Source organism: Hippopotamus amphibius, chromosome 13, assembly GCF_030028045.1.
Source record: "Hippopotamus amphibius kiboko isolate mHipAmp2 chromosome 13, mHipAmp2.hap2, whole genome shotgun sequence".
Classification (NCBI taxonomy): domain Eukaryota; kingdom Metazoa; phylum Chordata; class Mammalia; order Artiodactyla; family Hippopotamidae; genus Hippopotamus; species Hippopotamus amphibius.
The window spans coordinates 74,048,315-74,066,758 of NC_080198.1; the positions used below are offsets into that span (position 1 = coordinate 74,048,315).

Sequence of the window (18,444 nt, forward strand, 5' to 3'; positions counted from 1 at the left end):
CAATTTTATCATTGTAAGAGGCATCAAAGCATATAAGTACACATCATCTTGGACAAAGATAAATTTAAGGGTTTTTTAGCAGCTAGTATTTATGAAAAAATACAGATGGAAACAAATGTGAAGAAATAAAGGAAATTCAAAATATTAACCAATTTAGACAGCCTCACTTAAACTCGGGGGAAAGTGGCAACTCTCCCCCTCTGTAATACAGTTTGCCTATTCCCATCTCACTGATTCTTCTGAAAAAGAAACGCATCTTTGGTCTCAAACTTTTCCTATAAAACCCATCACCTCCAAAATGACCATTCCAATACTGACTTGACTTCCCTCATAATGACTGTTTATATATTTCCTCACTGTTCTGTATTTCTATCTCAGATGTGCATAAGAATTAAAATCTTACCTTTTTTGTATCTAATAAAACTGCATGGCCTTCATGTATAATCAATTGCTCAATCTTTTGAATCTCTCTCCCCTTTTACAAAATACATCCTTGCACATTCAATAATCACAAAGGACTTCTGAAAAGTGTAAAATTTCTAAATGTGGCTTAAAGAAAGAAAGATACAGGCTATTTTCCATTAAACCAGATTGAGAAGATTAAAGGTAGGCTGTAAACTCTACGAGGGGCTTTTTTTGGTTCATCACTGTATTCCCAATATTAGCACAGGAACTCAGAAACATTTGTTCAATAAATGAAGGAAATCATGATATCATTAACAAATGATATCATAGTTATCCAATGTGATCATTTTTAGCTTACTATAGTTTAAAGCAAATCTTATAGGTAGGAGGAAAAATATACTTGAGGAAATGGACAGAGACCAGTATATGAGATACAATTAGAATGGAAGCAAACATACCAGAACATAAACATCTGAATGCATATTGTTCCCTTCAAAGCAACTGCCTTGGGAACTTACATGCTCAACCTAATAATAGCATTATTGTTCTAAAAACTCTGCTTTTGGAATTCCCTTCAGAGAATATGGAATAGTCACACTGGAAAAATCCTCATCTTTGAAGGTCATTTCTGTTTGTTTTTTAATTAGTCTAAAGTCACGCAAAGCCAAAGCTGTGAATGAAGTAAATGATTACACTAGATTCCATCAACTAGGGTCAGAAATGAGGCCAATTTCCCCCTGAGAGGACCAAACTTTGGCAGTAAAGAAAATTTCAGAAGAAAAGTTATAAAATGGTAGAAAATCAATATGAATATTTTATATTATAAACACTATTTCATTTTTAATTTTTCTGCAAAAGAGCTCAAAGTTATATTGAAAGACAGAGAAAACCTTGGCTGAATGTTTCCAAAAAGCAGTTCTTAAATAACATACTATATTGCTAGGTATCTAAAGAGAGCAGACAGGATACTGACATGGATGAAGTAAAAGAAGTTAAAAATTATGAATTTATATAGTGAATTATTCTACAAGCTAATAATCAAAATATGAATAGTAATGCATCCTCAGCAATTATTTTGTTAATGAATATCTGAATTACAAGACCAATTTATAAAAAAGAGGATTCAACCCAACTATCTAAGCAAAGCAAGAGTCTGAAATTAGAAGGACTTTCACAGAATTTTTTTGTGCATACTGGAAGTTTAAAATAAACAGCAGCCCTGGATTTCACTCTTTATTGAAGGAGGTAGGAGGAATGTATGCTTCAAAATCACTTTAAGCGAATTTTAGCATCTCAAAGAATTCTCCTTTAACAATGCACCCACTGCAGGGGTTGTAAACACATAGAGAACTTCTAAGCCCCATCAAAAGAAAAATAGAGCACAACTATTATTGTGATTATTTCTTTCACTGTTTATGAGAACATGACAGTGTAAAAAAAAACACAAAGCTTAGATACGCATCTCTCATAATAAAATAACTAGTACCAGACTTGCCCTCCAGCTGAAAAATATAAGATTAGACCACATACATGCAATAACTAAAACACACACAGTGAAGAGGGGAATACACACCACTGACTTGCATTAATCTGGTTCTTCCTGGGGGCACTTTTCCCCCAGGAGGAGAAGACAATTGGTATCCAGAGTAATAGTTCCAAATGGAACTGAATTCAGGGCTTCTAAAGTGGCTGGAATGTGCAAGGCAAAGTACCTGACAAGAGAGGCAGTGTTGTGGGTGGGGGTAGGGAGTGTAAAGGAGTGGCAGAAGATTGAGTGGCTAGTCACTTCAGACATGTATTTGGCAAGACTCTAAGAGAAGCAGCAAAAATTACCTGTTGAAGCCTGAAAGCAAGTGGTGATACCAATTATAACAATGTCTGAAGACACTGGGGTCCCACCCACCAGAGGAGATACCTTACTAGGCACCTCAGGCATTCAGTTGAGACACAGAAGGGCCACTCCTTGGAAGTAAGGACCATACCCTAGATTCAGACAACATTTCCTAAGACTAAATTTAAAACTAAAGTAGATCCATCCTAACAAATAATAATACCAAACCTGACAAGACAGAAAGCCTCTTCCAGGAACTCCACTGCCTACAACAACAAAGGTCAGTCCTGTTTTAAAGGAAGTTGATATAATCCAAATGCCCCACAACAAAACATTCACAATATCCAACCTACAATAAAAAAATTTTAAAAAAATCACAACATGTGTGAAGAAATAGGAAATTGAAACCCACAGTAAAGAAAAAAAGCAGTCAATAGAAAATGACCTCAAGATGATTCAGAGGTTGGAATTAACAAACAGGGACTTTAAAGCAGCTATTGTAAGTGTGTTTAAGGACTGAATAGAAAATATGGTAATAATGAACAGATGGACATCTCTGTAGAAAGAAAGAAGTATTTTAAAAAAGCCAAATGGAAATTCTAGAACTGAAAAATACAAAAGTTCATTGATGGATTTAACAACAGACTGGAAACAACAGAAGGGTCAGTGAACCTGAAGATAGATCAACAGAAAATATCTAGTCAAAAGGACTGAGAGGACAAAAAAAAAAATCTATAAAAAAGTTAACAGAGCCTCAGTGTTCTCTGAGTCCAACATCAAATGGTCTAACATATATACAATTGGAGTTCAATTGGAGAAGTGAATGGGGCAGAAAAAATATTTAAACACATGACCAAAAATTTCCCAACATTAGTGAAAACCTTAAACATACACACATAGTGTAAAAATGACATATATTGTGAAACTCATAAGGTGAAAAATGAAGGCTGGCTGACTTCTCATAAGAAAAATTAAAACCAGAAAAACGTGGGAGAACATTTTAAGTGTTGAAAGGAAACTACTATTAACTAAGAATTGTCCAGGCAGTGAAAATATCTTTTAGGATTACAGTCAAAATAAAGGCATTTTCAGATAAACGAAATCAGAGAATTGGTCACCACCACACAGGTACTAAAGAAGAGTTAATGAAAGCTCTTCAGCTTGAAGAGAAAGATAAGAGATTCTACAGAGAGGAGTAAAGAGCTTGGAACATGGCTTGAGCACATGCACACATATATAAAGAATAAGGAAATGAATCCAGAAAGATATTGCTATGATTTATGTTAAGGAGTTTTATAGTGTTTTCTGTTTTCCTCTAGGAGTTTTATAGTGTCTGGTCTTACATTTAGGTCTTTAATCCATTTTGAGTTTATTTTTGTGTATGGTGTTAGAGAATGTTCTAATTTCATTCTTTTACATGTGGCTGTTCAGTTTTCCCAGCGCCATTTACTGAAGAGACTGTCTTTTATCCATTGTATATTCTTGCCCCGTTTGTCAGAGATTTGGGTTATGACGGCATGTGTGTGCTGGGATGGTGAGGCACTGCCCCTCCTCCCACTCGAGAGGGCATGGAAGTTTTGTGTCCCCCACCTCGTTCCTTGCCCTATGCATCTCTTCTGTTTGGCTATTTCTGAATTGTATCCTTTATAATAAAACTGTAATGTTAATTATAGTGCTTTCTGTGTTCTGAGTCATTTTAAGAAATCATTAAATCTGAGCAGGGGACTCCTGAATCTGTAGCTAGCCAGACATGGATGTGGGGATCCTATTTATGGCTGGCATCTGAAGCGGGGACAATACTGTGGCACTGAGTCCTTAACCTGTGGGGTCTGCACTAACTCCAGGTAGCTAGTGTCTGAATTGAGCTGGAATGTAGCTCAAAGCGGGTGCAGGAGAAGTGAAGAACTGACTGTTGTTTGTAAAACCAAACAAGGTCTCAAGGTCAACATCTGTGGTATCCCTGCCAAAAGTGCCTAACTTGTATCTATTCAAGGAAAACATTCTACAAGATAACTGCCCTGTATTCTTCCAAAATACATGTTAAGAAAGATAAACACTGAGAAACTATTCCAGATTTAATGGAGACTAAAGAGATAGAACAAGTATATGCAATATGCAATCCTGAATTAGAGCCTTGATCAGAGGGAAAAAACAACTATAAAGGACATCATGGAACAACTGACCAAATTTGACTACAGAATGTCAGATAAGAGTACTGTATCATAAAATTTCCAGATTTTGATTAATGTATCACAATTGTGTAAGAGAATATTCTTGTTAGAAAATATATACTCATAAAAAAGTCTCCAAATGGTTCAGAAAAAAATAATATGCATATATTACTTACATGCATTATATATAGAAAAAGAAAATAATAAAGCAAATGGCACAAAATATAAACAATTGGAGAATCTGCGTAAAGGGTATGCACAAGTTTGTGATGCTGGTCTTGCAACCTTTCTGTAAGGTTGAAATAATATAAAAATAAAAGATAAAAGAAAACGAAAACGGAAATAACACAGTAGACTTGCCAAATTATATGTCGGTTTTCTTCCGCAAAGTGGAATACCTAAAGATTATTAGAACATTGAACAAAGATAGAGCAGTTCCCGAACTGTGTTTCCTGGAGTACAATTATGCCATGACAAATTTATCAAATTTATCACAATTAATAATTTTGATAAATTAAAGACATCAAAATTAAAACAGTTGCTGTTGTTCTTTCTTTCCTCTGAAAATTCATTTTAGAAATAATTTCATTCATCAGAAATTCACTTGAGTAGCAAGTGAGACCTGTAGGATGAGAGCTGGTGAAGATTTGTTTATCTGGAGAAGGACTGAAAAGGGAGGAATAAAGTAGGGGTGGGTGAAGGCCACATGAGTGGCAATGTGACCCTTCCCTAAGACCTTCCAAGTTTCCTCCCTAGAAATCATGGTATCCATGGAGAGGCTGTCTCCAGGAAACAAGAGAAGAGTACAAGTTTTGCATTCCAGTTGACTTAGGAAAAAGGGTTGTTTAGACAATGTAAATCCTTTGACACAGGAAATCTTGGGGAGGCTTATGGCTTCCACAGGTCATGGAACCAGGGGTTCAAAGCAATTTGTGATGGTTAATTTTCTGTGTCACCTTGACTAGGCGAAGGGATACCCAAGTGGCTGATAAAATGTAATTTCTAGGTGTGTCTATAAGGACGTCTCCAGAAGAGATGAGCATTTGAATCAGGAGAATGAGTAAAGAAGATCTTCATCAACGCAGTGGGCATCACCCAATCCCTTGAGTACCTGAACAGAACAAAAAGGGAGAGGGAGGACGAATTTGCTTTCGGAGCTAAGACATCCATCTTCTCTTGCCCTCCTGCTATCCATCAGAGCTCTTGGAACTAAAGCTTTTGGACTCAAACCAGAGTTACACAATTGACCCCTCCCTGATTCTTAGGCCTTCAGTTGATTATACCATCAATTTATCTGGTTCTCCAGATTGTGCAGATGGTGGGCAGATTGTGGAACTTCTAGGCCTCCATATCCAAGTGAGCTAATCCCTACAATAAATCACTTATTTATCTCTGGATATCCTACTGGTTCTGTTTCTCTGAAGAACACTGACTAATACACAATTCAATCTCGATATTGGATGATATCTAGTTTTCACATATGAGGATAATGCCAACACATTTATATAGTTGTTCTGATTATTATGTGTTAATATCTTATTATTAATAAACCCTGTGCCACATTCAAGAAATCTGCACGAATGATGGGGCTGATGAAGGAGGAGATGATGTGTGACTGAACACCATTGGTATTTGTGGTCTAATTGAAACTCACTGGTCTAAACTGTGGACCTTGTCTTCTATTTTAAACATATGAATGTGTTATTTTATTAATAATAAAATAGTTGAATCCCTACATTTATATCATTCTGTTACAAAGTTTTAAAAAGCGAATCAAAAGTTGACCATTTCTTACAATTAATCTATCTAGCAGACTATTTTTTTACTCTTAGCTTCAATCTGAGCACTACTTTGTTTCACGGCCACTTCTTGGATTTCTACTGCTACATTATTAATTTTTAAGTGTTCTGTGGTCTCATAAGCTGAAGAAGTGTGTCATTTTCACAGACACGTATTTAAAGAAGTAGGACTCAGAAAACATAGAACGTACTTTCATATTCTGACTATTTTCATAAAAGGCTATGAGACAGTATTTTGACTATTCAAAATATGAGTGGGCTAAGTGATGAATTACCCACTAGCCAACTGATTTCCACTGTTAATACCAATGTAAATTATGGCCCAGATCAATCCCACAACTTCTAATGAAATTCCTGGGATGGGAATAACTTCTGCAAGGCCTCTATAAACACAGATCAAGGGTGTCAAGGGTGAAGCAGCAACATGAGAAATCCACAGACTAAGAGGCTTCAGTCTGGGGTCACTGCAAATCAAGGACACTGAGCCTATTTTAGATGGCAGTACAAGAATTAAATCATTACTAACTGCAAAACAAAGATTACACCATCAAAACTCTAAAGATGGTAAACAGATTAAATAACGTGCATATAAGTGAAGAAATTCTCAGGGCTGGAGAAATTTAGGACCATGCAAACAGATGAAGGCTTTCTCAGCAAAGCTGTAGCATATTTATGGTCCTACTGTACTTGGGACTATAGTGCCATTGAAAAGCGGAAACCCAGCTGTCACCTAAGACAGGACGGGAATTCTGCAAATTTGGCAGCCATCCTTCAGCTGTGTCCTTAATACCCCTCTTGGAGTCTGCTATGCTGTGACATTACTTACAGAGCTCAAAGAGGTCATGGAGATAGCTCCGTGAAGAATCAAAATTGAAAAGACTGCTGGTATAGAGTGGATTCTGAAAGCTATCTCAGGATTTAGCCAATCTGAACTATCACATCTTTCCCCAGATACCTGCCCTCAGGATTTCTCACCAGTTACTATTACTTATTCACCCAACTTCAAAACCTGAGTCTTCTCCAACTCCTCTTTTCTCCTCACTTCCCCCTCCTGTTAGCTGCCAAGTCTAGCAGATTCAGCTTCTTCATCTTTAATCCATTCCCTCCTTTTGGTCTCAAAGGCCAGTGCTCTGGTTCAGGTGCTTACTCCTTCAGACTATTTAACCTGTCCTCCCAGTTTCCAGTATTTTTCCCTCTAATTCATTTTATGGCCACCATAATATTCATCTTTCTAAAGCACAGTCTGAATCATGCCAGTCCCCCTTTCAAACCATCTTTAATTAGTCCTCATGGCTCTGAATCAAATAAATACTCCTCAGCTTGGCATTTAAGACCCCAGTAATCTCCAGTAGCTCCTCAACGTCTATACTATCACCCACACATTTCCTTACAAGCACCACATGGTCCAACTTCCTGTTTCTTCCTCAAACTTCTTTTTGCAACTGGATCTCAATATGCACACGACTCAATCTACTGAAATCTTATCCATCTTCCAGGGTCCATATCAATCACTGCTTCCTCAAAGAAACCTCTCTCCATCTCCCCAATTATATGTGATCTCCTGCTTCCCTGAACCTAACACATTTTCCCTGGATCAATTATGACCTGCTATCTAGTCTACTTATTTATCTCATCTACTATAATTTTCTCCCAATCAATATTTATTAACACTTATCTATGTTCCAGGCACTGTATTAGGCATCAGGAGTACAGGAATGAATAAAACATCTATGACCCCTCAAATGACACAGAGGAGCCTCAAGCTGGTATTATTATGGAATCTTCAAAGTGTACCACATGATAAGTAACTAGCATAATTGTTCTATCATGATGCCAGAACATAATTCATAAACATACTAAGTGTCATTCAATTAAGATGATTTGTTTAAAACCTCTAATTCAATTAATAAAAGAATCATTTTAAATGGGAAATTTGAAAAATCATACAGTGTAAACTTTAAGTTCATAATAAAGATCTGTTCATAATGGAAGCAAAAGTGGAAGAAATATCAAATCTTTCCATTGAAATATTGTAGGGCAAAATGTCCATTTTCTAGAGCTATCCACACATTTATTTGTTTAATGAAATGAAAGAGTGGAAAGAAAGAAACTCAGACTTTGGTGTCAAAGGGACTTCAAATGAATGAATATGATGAATTGAATGAATGAATTTAAAAAGACTATGGGTTTGGTTTTCTGACACTTTTTGGACCTATCATTTTAGAATCTTAGTAAAGTCCCCAGAAGTTCACGTGGAGATAACATAGATAGGGGATATGTATAGTGATCAGGTAAAAAGATGAAAGAATACAACTGTGAGATGAGCTATGTTAAATTATCATTAAGCAGGAAAACAAGACAATATTTCCCTCAGGCCTCTATCCTTGATTCAGCCCCCAGTGAAGAAACTCTGGCATTTAACAGATGGGGAGGTCCTTACCAGACAGTCCCATTTTTAACAAGTATGCACATTTTTACATCTCAGTTTCAAATATCCCCACAATTCACAGTAGTTGTCCAAGGCCCCACCCACGCTCCACCTCCCACCCTGCCTCTGTTTCTTATTTACCTCATATGCATCTTTGATGTTCAAGGGCTCACCAAGAGCAGCCACATGTCCCACGATGCCTTTGTTCCACTCTAAGCGGATACAGTTATTTGAAGCTTCTTCCAGTGTTGAACCTTCTGCAACATCAAAGAGGCGGCTGATAAGAAACTTGTCGTTGGAGCTGTCCTCACAGACAAGGAACAGGGAATAGCGGTCAGCGGAGATGAGTCCATGGATGTGCAAGAAAATTTTGTGACATAAGGCTGTGACATCCAAGTGACTAGAAATATCTTTCACTAATTCCAAGAGTCTTGAGCACTGGTCCCCTTCATCACTATCAAACCTTGGGGGGGTTAGAGGCATCTGTTCCTTCTTTTCTGAGTCAGAGAGGAAGCTCACAGTTCCCTCAGAATCCTTGACGACAATGGGTCTAAGAGGCAGATCAAATTCGGAGGCGGAGATTTTCCTGGTTGGTGTTCCAGGGACGCTGCTCTCTGCACGGGGACTCTGCTGCGAGGGGCAAGAGCAAGCTTCCGTGTGGCCTCTGACGCCTTCCTTGCACACAGGGATGGTGTGAACTCTCTCAGCAAACCATGCATTGACCATTTCTCTGCAGAAAAGAACATGTAGACACAGTAAATGTTTGAGGACTACCCCTTCTTAAATATTGCTACCCCCGAAAGCTTCTAAAAAGCTGCTCATGGTAAACTGATGTGGTAATGATTGATTTGTCATAGAAAATAAAAACAAGATGGTTTATTTAAGACAGTTTTATTTTGAAAAACTCTAGAGGACAATTGCTTCAGTGAACATTTTAATAAAGCCTAACTCCTATAACGTGTATTTTCAGATATCTGATTTATAACACATTGTCAAGTCTGCTCCTCTCAAATCAGTTTGTGTTAAAGTAAAAGACACTAAATTTGACAAGAGTCTTAGGAAAATATAAATATGGAAATTTATCTGCTATTTAAAACATACAACTTTTTCTGAAGTTAAATATTTAAAAATTTTTTAAAAATTTATATAAAATTGGCTAGCTAATATGCTTAATTGTAGATAGTTGTTTTAATCTATATTGCTACATATAGATTAGATTTAGAAAGGGAAATGGAAAATATAAACCATTTGATCTGGTATGTGGTAGAAAGATTATAGATTTCCATTAAAATCATCCTAATAAGATTTGTTCAATTAATGGTAAAGATGATCTCTTCTTCTAGAGTATCTACTCCTTGTATAAAGGAGAAAACAAAAAAGGTAGGTAATAACATATAGAAAATTCAGTCCAAGAAAACTTAAGTTATTTATGTTATTAATGTGCCATCCCATGAAAAGAACCCATTTGGGCTAAAGCCTTCACAGTGGGTGATTTTTTTAAACAAATATGCCAGATCATACACATCCAAATGATTGTTGTTCAGGTCAAATAATTCCTCTTGGGAAGCTGCATTCTCATGCCAACGGATGGTGCCATTACTTTAGACATTTTTGGAACTCTTCTTTTGAAACTAACTTCTAAAAATTTTCAAGAGCCACATAAGAATATTAGTTTGTTAAATTAATTTTTTTGGAGTACAGTTGATTTACAATGTTGTGGGAGTTTCCGCTGTACAGCAAAGTGAATCAGTTATACATATATCCACTCTTTTTTTGATTCTTTTCCCATGTAAGCCATTACAGAGTATTGAGTAGAAAGAATATTTGTTTTATCTTAAAGTTAGATCTTGTTTTTCAGTAAGCCTTCCTCTCAAAACAAGCAAGTAAAACCACAAAAACCTAGAGTAAAAGCTAACTTAATGTATATCTTATGCATTAGACTTGACTTTTTCTGAAACTCAAATTCACTTTCAAGAGACAGAAACTTGCTACCACTGAGGATACTTAAAAGAACTGGCCTATAAAAGCAATGCAATCTCCACTTGACAATGACTTACTGATTATCTTCACCAAGGAGCCAGGATAAAAAAGTTTGACAGTGTATCATTTTGGAGAGTGCAGGGAAACAGGCACTCTCTAATCCTTCTGAATGCAATAGAAATTGATAACACCTCTTCAGAGGGCAAGTAGGCAATAGCTAGCAAGTTTTAAAATGCATTTATCCTTTGTTCCACAGATTTTACGCATGTGGGAAAAGAAGTACCAGGGTATTTATTTACTGTGGTACTTTTTGTTATAGCGAAGATAAGAAGCAACCTAATACCACAAACAGAAGCCTGGCAAAAACACATCATGGCGGACTTCCTAGGTGGCGCAGTGGTTAAGAATCCACCTGACGATGCAGAGGTCACGGGTTCGATCCAAGCTCCAGGAAGATCCCACATGCCATGGAGCAACTAAGCCCGTGTGCCAAAAAAAAAAAAAAAAAACACATCATGGCACATTTATAAAGGGAACACTAGGCAGACATTTAAAAATGGTCATAGGTACTGATGTGAATAGTTATCACAATTTATTAAGTGAAAAAAGAAGATCCAGAAGGGAGAAAGAAGAGTTAGCCTTTTTTCTGAGTCTCTACTAAGTCTTTCACTTATAGAATGTTCCCTTAATTATTTTATTTTGAACAGCAACTATTGTTTGGTAAATACTGTACTACCCTGAAATGACACCAGTCTAGAATGAAATGGGTCAAAAAAAAGATAACACAGATATGATCAGGATTACCCCATAATTCCAAGTGTTAGATACAGTTATAAATTTTAAAGTTCTCTTTAAAAAGCAATGTAGGGACTTCGCCCGTGGTCCAGCGGTTAAGACTGCATGCCCTCAAGTGCAGGGGGCACAGGTTTGATCCCTGATTGGGGAACTAAGATCCTGCATGTGACGCAGCATGGGCCAAAATAGTAATAATAATAATAATAATAATAATAATTAGTTTTTAAAAAAGCAATATAGGGCTTCCTGGTGGTGCAGTGTTTAAGAATCTGCCCGCCATTGCACAGCGAAAGAAACCATAAACAGGACTAGAAGACAACCCTCAGAATGGGAGAAAATATTTGCCAATGAAGCAACGGACAAAGGATTAATCTTCAAAATATACAAGCAGCTCATGCAGCTTAATATCAAAAAAGCAAATAACCCAATCCACAAATGGGCAGAAGACCTAAATAGACATTTCTCCAAAGAAGACCTGCAGATGGCCAACAAACACATGAAAAGATGCTCAACATCACTACTCATTAGAGAAATGCAAGTCAAAGCCACAATGAGGTATCACCTCACACCAATCAGAATGGCCATCATCAAAACAACTAAAAACAATAAATGCTGGAGAGGGTGTGGAGAAAAGGGAACTCTCCTGCACTGCTGGTGGGAATGTAAGTTGGGGTACAGCCACTATGGAAAACAGTTTGGAGGTTCCTTAAAAAACTAAAAATGGAACTAACATATGACCCAGCAATTCCAATACTAGGCATATACCCAAAGCAAACCATAATCCCAAAAGAAACATGTACCATAATGTTCATTGCAGCACTGCTTACAACAGCCAGGACGTGGAAGCAACCTAAATGCCCATCAACAGATGAATAAAGAAGTTGTGGCACATATATACAAGGGAATATTACTCAGCCATAAAAAAGAATGAAATTGAGTTATTTGTAATGAGGTGGATAGACCTAGAGTCGGTCATGCAGAGCGAAGTAAGCCAGAAAGAGAAAAACAAATACTGTATGCTAACTCATATATATGGAATCTAAAAAAAAAAAAAAAATGGTACTGATGAACCCAGTGACAGGGAAAGAATAAAGATGCAGATGTAGAGTATGGACTTGAGCACACAGGGTTGGGGGAGGGGGAAGGAATGGGGAAGCTGGGACAAAGTGAGAGAGTAGCTTTGAAATATATACACAACCAAATGTAAAATATATAGCTCATGAGAAGTTCCTGCATAACGTAAGGAGACAAACTCGATGATGGGTGATGACTTAGAGGGCCGGGATACGGAGGGTGGGAGGGAGTCACGGGAGGGTGGGGATATGTGTATAAATACAGCTGATTCATTTTGGTGTACCTTAAAAATTGGCACAGCACTGTAAAGCAATTATATTCCAAAAAAGAGCTTAAATTTTAAAAAATGACACAAAGATAATTAAAAAAATTAAAAAAAAAAAAAAAAAAAAGAATCCGCCTGCTAGTGCAGGGAACACAGATGGGTTCAATTCCTGGTCTGGGAAGATCCCACATGCCATGGAGCAACTAAGCCTGTGCACCACAACTACTGAAGCCCATGCACCTAGAGCCCATGCTCTGCAACAAGAGAAGCCACTGTACTGAAAAGCCCAAGCACCACAACGAAGAGTAGCCTCTGCTTTCCGCAACTAGAGAAAGCCCGCACGTAGCAATGAAGACCTAACGCAGCCAATAAATAAATAAATAATAAATAAATAAATAAATTTATTTTTAGAAAAGCAATGTAGTAAGTATACTGTACAGATCCCCGGTGTATACCTACAGCACAGAATCTTTTAAAATATAATTGCCTAATGTTTTATAAATTCATGACAAGGCTTGGGACAAAATTTCCAGCGATGAGAACATACGCTGATAATAAAATAATGCTGTATCTCAAAAACTTCGACAGAAATGAGGAGGACATACTTTGGGAAATGCTTGCATTACCTCCAGAATCACAGCAGTAGTGCCAAAGACACTGATGTCAGACATGTATGTGAAAATTGCAAAGGAAGCATTTGAATAAGCTGTTTCATAAAATGTAAGACAGAAAAAAGCAATACATTTAACTTAACATCTCATGTGATTTAAAAGTGTGTACATGTAACAAATTCTCAAATGCATACAAAAACAGGCATTTTAACTATTTCAGCTACAAACCTGAAACACAGCCTCAACTTATTTCTTATCCTCTCATTGAAAAATGGTGATCAACTTTTAAATTTTTTAATCAAACCACCTACTTGACAACTCCATGTGAACATCTAAACAGACACCTTAAAATTGTGAAATCAGAATTCCTAATGGCCCATCCTTCGTCTTGCTTCAACCTCACTCCTTAACAGTTTTCTTCATATTAATAAGTAGCACCATGATCTCCCTAGCTACTCAACCAAACATCTAGGAGTTACTCTGAATTTCTGTTTCTTTCAACTCACACGTCCAATCCAGCAGCCAAGTCTTGTCTACGTGACTTTCAAAACCCTATATTCTAGTCTGTTCATTTCTATCTCCTGTACTACCTCCCTGATCCAAGCCCACCACCTCTCACCTGGGACTGTGGCCACAGCCCCTTAACTGGTCTCTCTGATATACCAGCCTCCCTTCAATCCATTCTCCACACAGCAGCCAGAGTCATCTTTGAACAAAGAAAACCTTAACATCTTAACTACCCTACTTGGCTTCTCACTGAATTGAGACTTAAACTCAAACTCTTTCTATCCCCTACCATAGTCCCTCTCGCCCATGCCGGCCCCTCGATACTCCTCATCACATCAAACTCTAACTGCCCCCAGTCTGGACCACTCTACTCACCTGCACCCGGCTGATCGCAGCTCCTTATCCCCTGCGCAGACAGGTCTTCCCTGATCACTCCACCTCAAGTGGCCTCGACACACTATGTTCTCCCCCCACGCTATCTGAATTCTTACTATCGTCTATTTTTCTTGTTTATCAATCTGTTGGTTTATTGTCTGCCTCCTCCGAGGAGATGTAAATGTCATACTTGTCTGTCTGTCTTGTTCACGGCTGCATGTCTGTACTTAGAAAATGCCTTGCACATACTAAGTCCTTGATAACTATTTGTGTGAATGAATAAATAAATGAAGCCTCCTAAATTAACTGCATTAAAAGGGACAATAGTCCTTTGAAAATCTGAATGCTGGTATATTTGTTACAGAAAATCAACATTGTGTTTTAGCTATTAATGTTCATCTTCCTTTGGATGTGAGTCTCATAACTGACCATGGCTAATTTACCCTATAGGATATCCTATAGGGCCTAATATATGTCTTAAACTAAGCCAGTGTCCAGAAATTCTTTGTTAGGTGTTTTGTATTATATTTAATTGTGTCACAAGTGTTTTACTTCTAGATATTTTCTTGGAGAGATGAACTCAGTATTAAATGACACAGGAAAAATAGATCTGGTATATTCAGTGACTCAATCAACAATTTTTATTAACTACCAGTCATGGAGGGAAGGGTTTTCTCACGACCACATTATTGATCATCTGAGTCCCTGTAGATATGTCCCTGCGTAGGAAAACATATGTTATCATAACATCAAAACAATCACTTATAAACCAAGCATAAATGAAATTAAATCCTCTCTCCCACCTCTCTCTCTTTAGGCATCCCTTGAGGTTTTGCAGTGCATGACCTACGTGGCTGTATGAAGTGGGCCTTCCTTCCTAAGACTAATATCTATCATCTCCTGTTGATTGTTTTTTAATACTTTAATCTCTGCAAATACAAATCACCTGCAGACTGCAATTTTACACTCTTATGTAAGATATAGAATTTCTAGAAGGAAACCAAGGTGATATTGGAGAACTATTCTAATATTACATAAAGCCACTGATAATTAAGGGTTAAGTCCAATTAAAAAACAGCTAACAACTGGAAAAAATTAACAAGGATCATGATATAACAAACACGTGAAAAGAGAATTCTATTCAAATAACTGCATTCTAGATTAAGAAAGGCTGCTGGAAAAACGTCAAATATTAATTTTAAAAAGCTATATTTGAGGAAAAAAAGACTCTCTTTAGGATCCTGCTGCGAATGCCAAATAAGAAGTAAAGATACTTGTGTTTACGATACAGCCTTGCCAGAAAATTGTTTATTTTAATAGCTTGGAGTTTTCATTATAATCTAAATATTCTTAAATCTAAAATAAGGTAAATTTACTCTTATAACCCATGGTTCCATTTTTCAAGATAAAGTTCCAATCAAAGCCTTTTCACTGATATTTTTCCGTGTTAATTGGATTCACTTTTGTGTCCTTTTTTTTCTAGAATAAATTATTCTCATGAAGGTCCTTGAGTGTGTCAGGCACTAGGGATACAGGAGTGAGCAAGCCCAGACCTCTCCTCCCCAAACTGAAGTTTATATTGTGTCCAGCAGCTAATTTACACACACACTGAATTTGCTGTCATATGAAGTTATATGTAACTGCATATGAATGAAAAAAGATGGAAAGATGAACATGTCAGATATGAGGGTAATATACCAGATGGGATTCAAAAAACCTGGCTGGTAGCTCTGATGAGGCAAATCACTTCTTTGGCCTGAGATAGGATCTCTGTTTTCCCTTCTTTCTCTTCCTTGAGTCTCTGAGATTTTGAAAAGTATTTACATTAGTGATATTGGAAGGGAAAAAAAAGCACCATTTTATTTAAACCTCGTGAAGCAGGCATGCACAATCCCAGTTTCTAAATTATGAAGCTAAATTAAATGGCTGAACCAAACACATTCTGCAAGCTGGTAACAAAACCTGGAATCAAATCTGGGTCTCCTAATCCAAGTCTTACGGCCTACAAGAACCTAAAAGTTCCCAGAACATCAATGTTTGTCACGAAGACACTTCATAATGTCTAGCTGCATCTGAAAGAGTCAAAGATCAAATTTAAACACACAAGGCATAGAGAAAATAAAATCACCTATAATACACATCCTCTAACTAAATTCTTTCCATCCAGATCATAAAAGGACAGCACACTTAACCACTGAGGTAAAAACACTGCCTCAAGGGATTCAGAGAACAAAGATTCTTAAGGATAGTGTCCTGAAAAAAAATCTGACTGAATCCCATGCCTATGTTTCTCTGAAAGCATAAAATGTTTTACAAACCGAAAATGATTCACTGAAAAGAATATATAATAAATGTGTTCAAGAGAAGAATAATTCTCAGGGCTGCTAGATTTAGCAAATAAAAATCCTGGATATCCAGTTAAAACTCAGTTTCAGGTAAACAATGAATAATTTTTTAATATCAGCAGTATCTAAAATTCAAATTTTACTGGGTGTCCTATATTTTAGCTGGCCACACTAGTCACTCGATATTCTATTTTTCCCAAGTGACACTGTTGGCAGGTAGACAACAAAGAAAAAAGCAGGTTCTATGCAGCATGCTAATGAGCTCCAGGCTATCAAATCACTAATACTAATTTTATCATTGAAAGAGCACAAAGGATCCTGTGTAAGATAACTGAACCTTTTGAAAGCTCTTGGATTAATAATTTGTGGCATAAAAGTCTTCCTTAAATCAAGCTTTTTCATTTTACTGTCCAAACTATACCATATATTTAATAGAGAAAAAACAAACTGCAATCTACTTATAAAAGGGAGGCTGACTAAGTGCTAAAAACTCTTGGGACTTACAACCACACCCCGGGAAGCTGTGTTTTTCAGCCATAAATCCTAAATTCCAATCTGTATCTTAGCTTTTGCTACCAATGGGATTTGTGACCAGTGGCAAACAATTTTCTTCTTCTGAGTTTCGATTTCATCCTCTGTATAATAGGGGAAATACTGCCTATTCTAACTTCTTCATGAAGCGCAAGGTGCTGACTTTCTTCAGCAGAGTATGAAGTCAAGAATACCAAACTGGCCATCAGGAGAGAACTCTAGTTCCAACTATAAGAATACACAGACGTGAGGCTGAACCAATCACAACTTCTCTGGAGTTCATTTTCTCCAGAGTACAAGTTCTTCATTGTACACACGGTCAGCCATATGAACAGGTCATGAAGCCTGCTTACATGATGAACGGGCCAGTAGGTGATGAGGATTAGGTTGGTCAACTCTTGTCATCTCCCTTTGCCCCTCAGCTTCCTCATTTTTAAACAGGCAAAAGACTTCTTCCTCCTTCACTCACCACACAGGGTTGGTGTGCGAGTCAAGTTAGAAAACGCACGTGGAAGCATTTCAAAATCTCTTCCATATATTGAAGATGTTGCTATCTCCTAGACCCTTAGGATTCATTCCAGTGGAGACGTAGGGCTGGGGTAAGGAGCCATGGCTGTTCACTCCCTCCTAAAGTCCAGCCAAGAGAATCAGAGAAAGTGAGGGAGAAAAAGGTTGTATTCCTGGTGGTACAGGCCCACAGGCTGAGTGGGCCTAAGAGGGTTTGGAAACAGGCTGACTACCTGCACCCTGAGCATCCAGAGTACTTGTCCAAAGCAGATACTGCAGATTGTCACTCATTATAGAATCCCACTGAGTTCTCCCTCTAAAAAGAAGAGTTACATCATAACTCTACATAAGTTACATCCTCGCCATTTGAACGAAAAGAACAAAATGGATGCACGTTCCACAAAGGTATTCTACCCTCTCCTACAAGCACTAATAACTTAGTGACTCTGCTTTCAGGTATCAGCAAGTCCTTGCTAACTGCCCTGCAATCGAAAGCAGAACAGACCTCTTGAAGTCTTTGAGTTGATTTAACTTTTACAAGGCTGTTAATGAAAGACAACAGGCCCTGGTTAATAAAAGACAACAGGTCTTGGACCCTTGAAAAAAACCCACAGCCAAGGGAAATGCAATAAAAATTAACGCCAAGAATTTATAATCGATGACAAGATCCCGATGTTTAACACCCCATCTAAGTCATTCCTTCTCTCCTCACCGAAATCTGTTTTCTTATTCTCCAGTCAGTTATTTCCTTCCACATTTTATTACACACAAAATTTCTCACCTCATAAATGAGTTGCATTATACACCTTTTTAAAATGGG

At 37.3% G+C, this 18,444-nt stretch overlaps 1 protein-coding gene across 1 annotated transcript in view; it reads right to left on the reverse strand.

Annotated features, from left to right (window-relative positions):
• The window catches only part of LOC130834974 (cGMP-specific 3',5'-cyclic phosphodiesterase-like), a 44,606-nt gene that overhangs the window by 13,264 nt on the left and 12,898 nt on the right, over nucleotides 1-18,444 (reverse strand). The window contains exon 2 of the mRNA XM_057706120.1: nucleotides 8,776-9,364. Within this exon, the coding sequence (XP_057562103.1) occupies nucleotides 8,776-9,364 (589 nt within the window). The remainder of the gene's footprint in view (nucleotides 1-8,775; nucleotides 9,365-18,444) is intronic.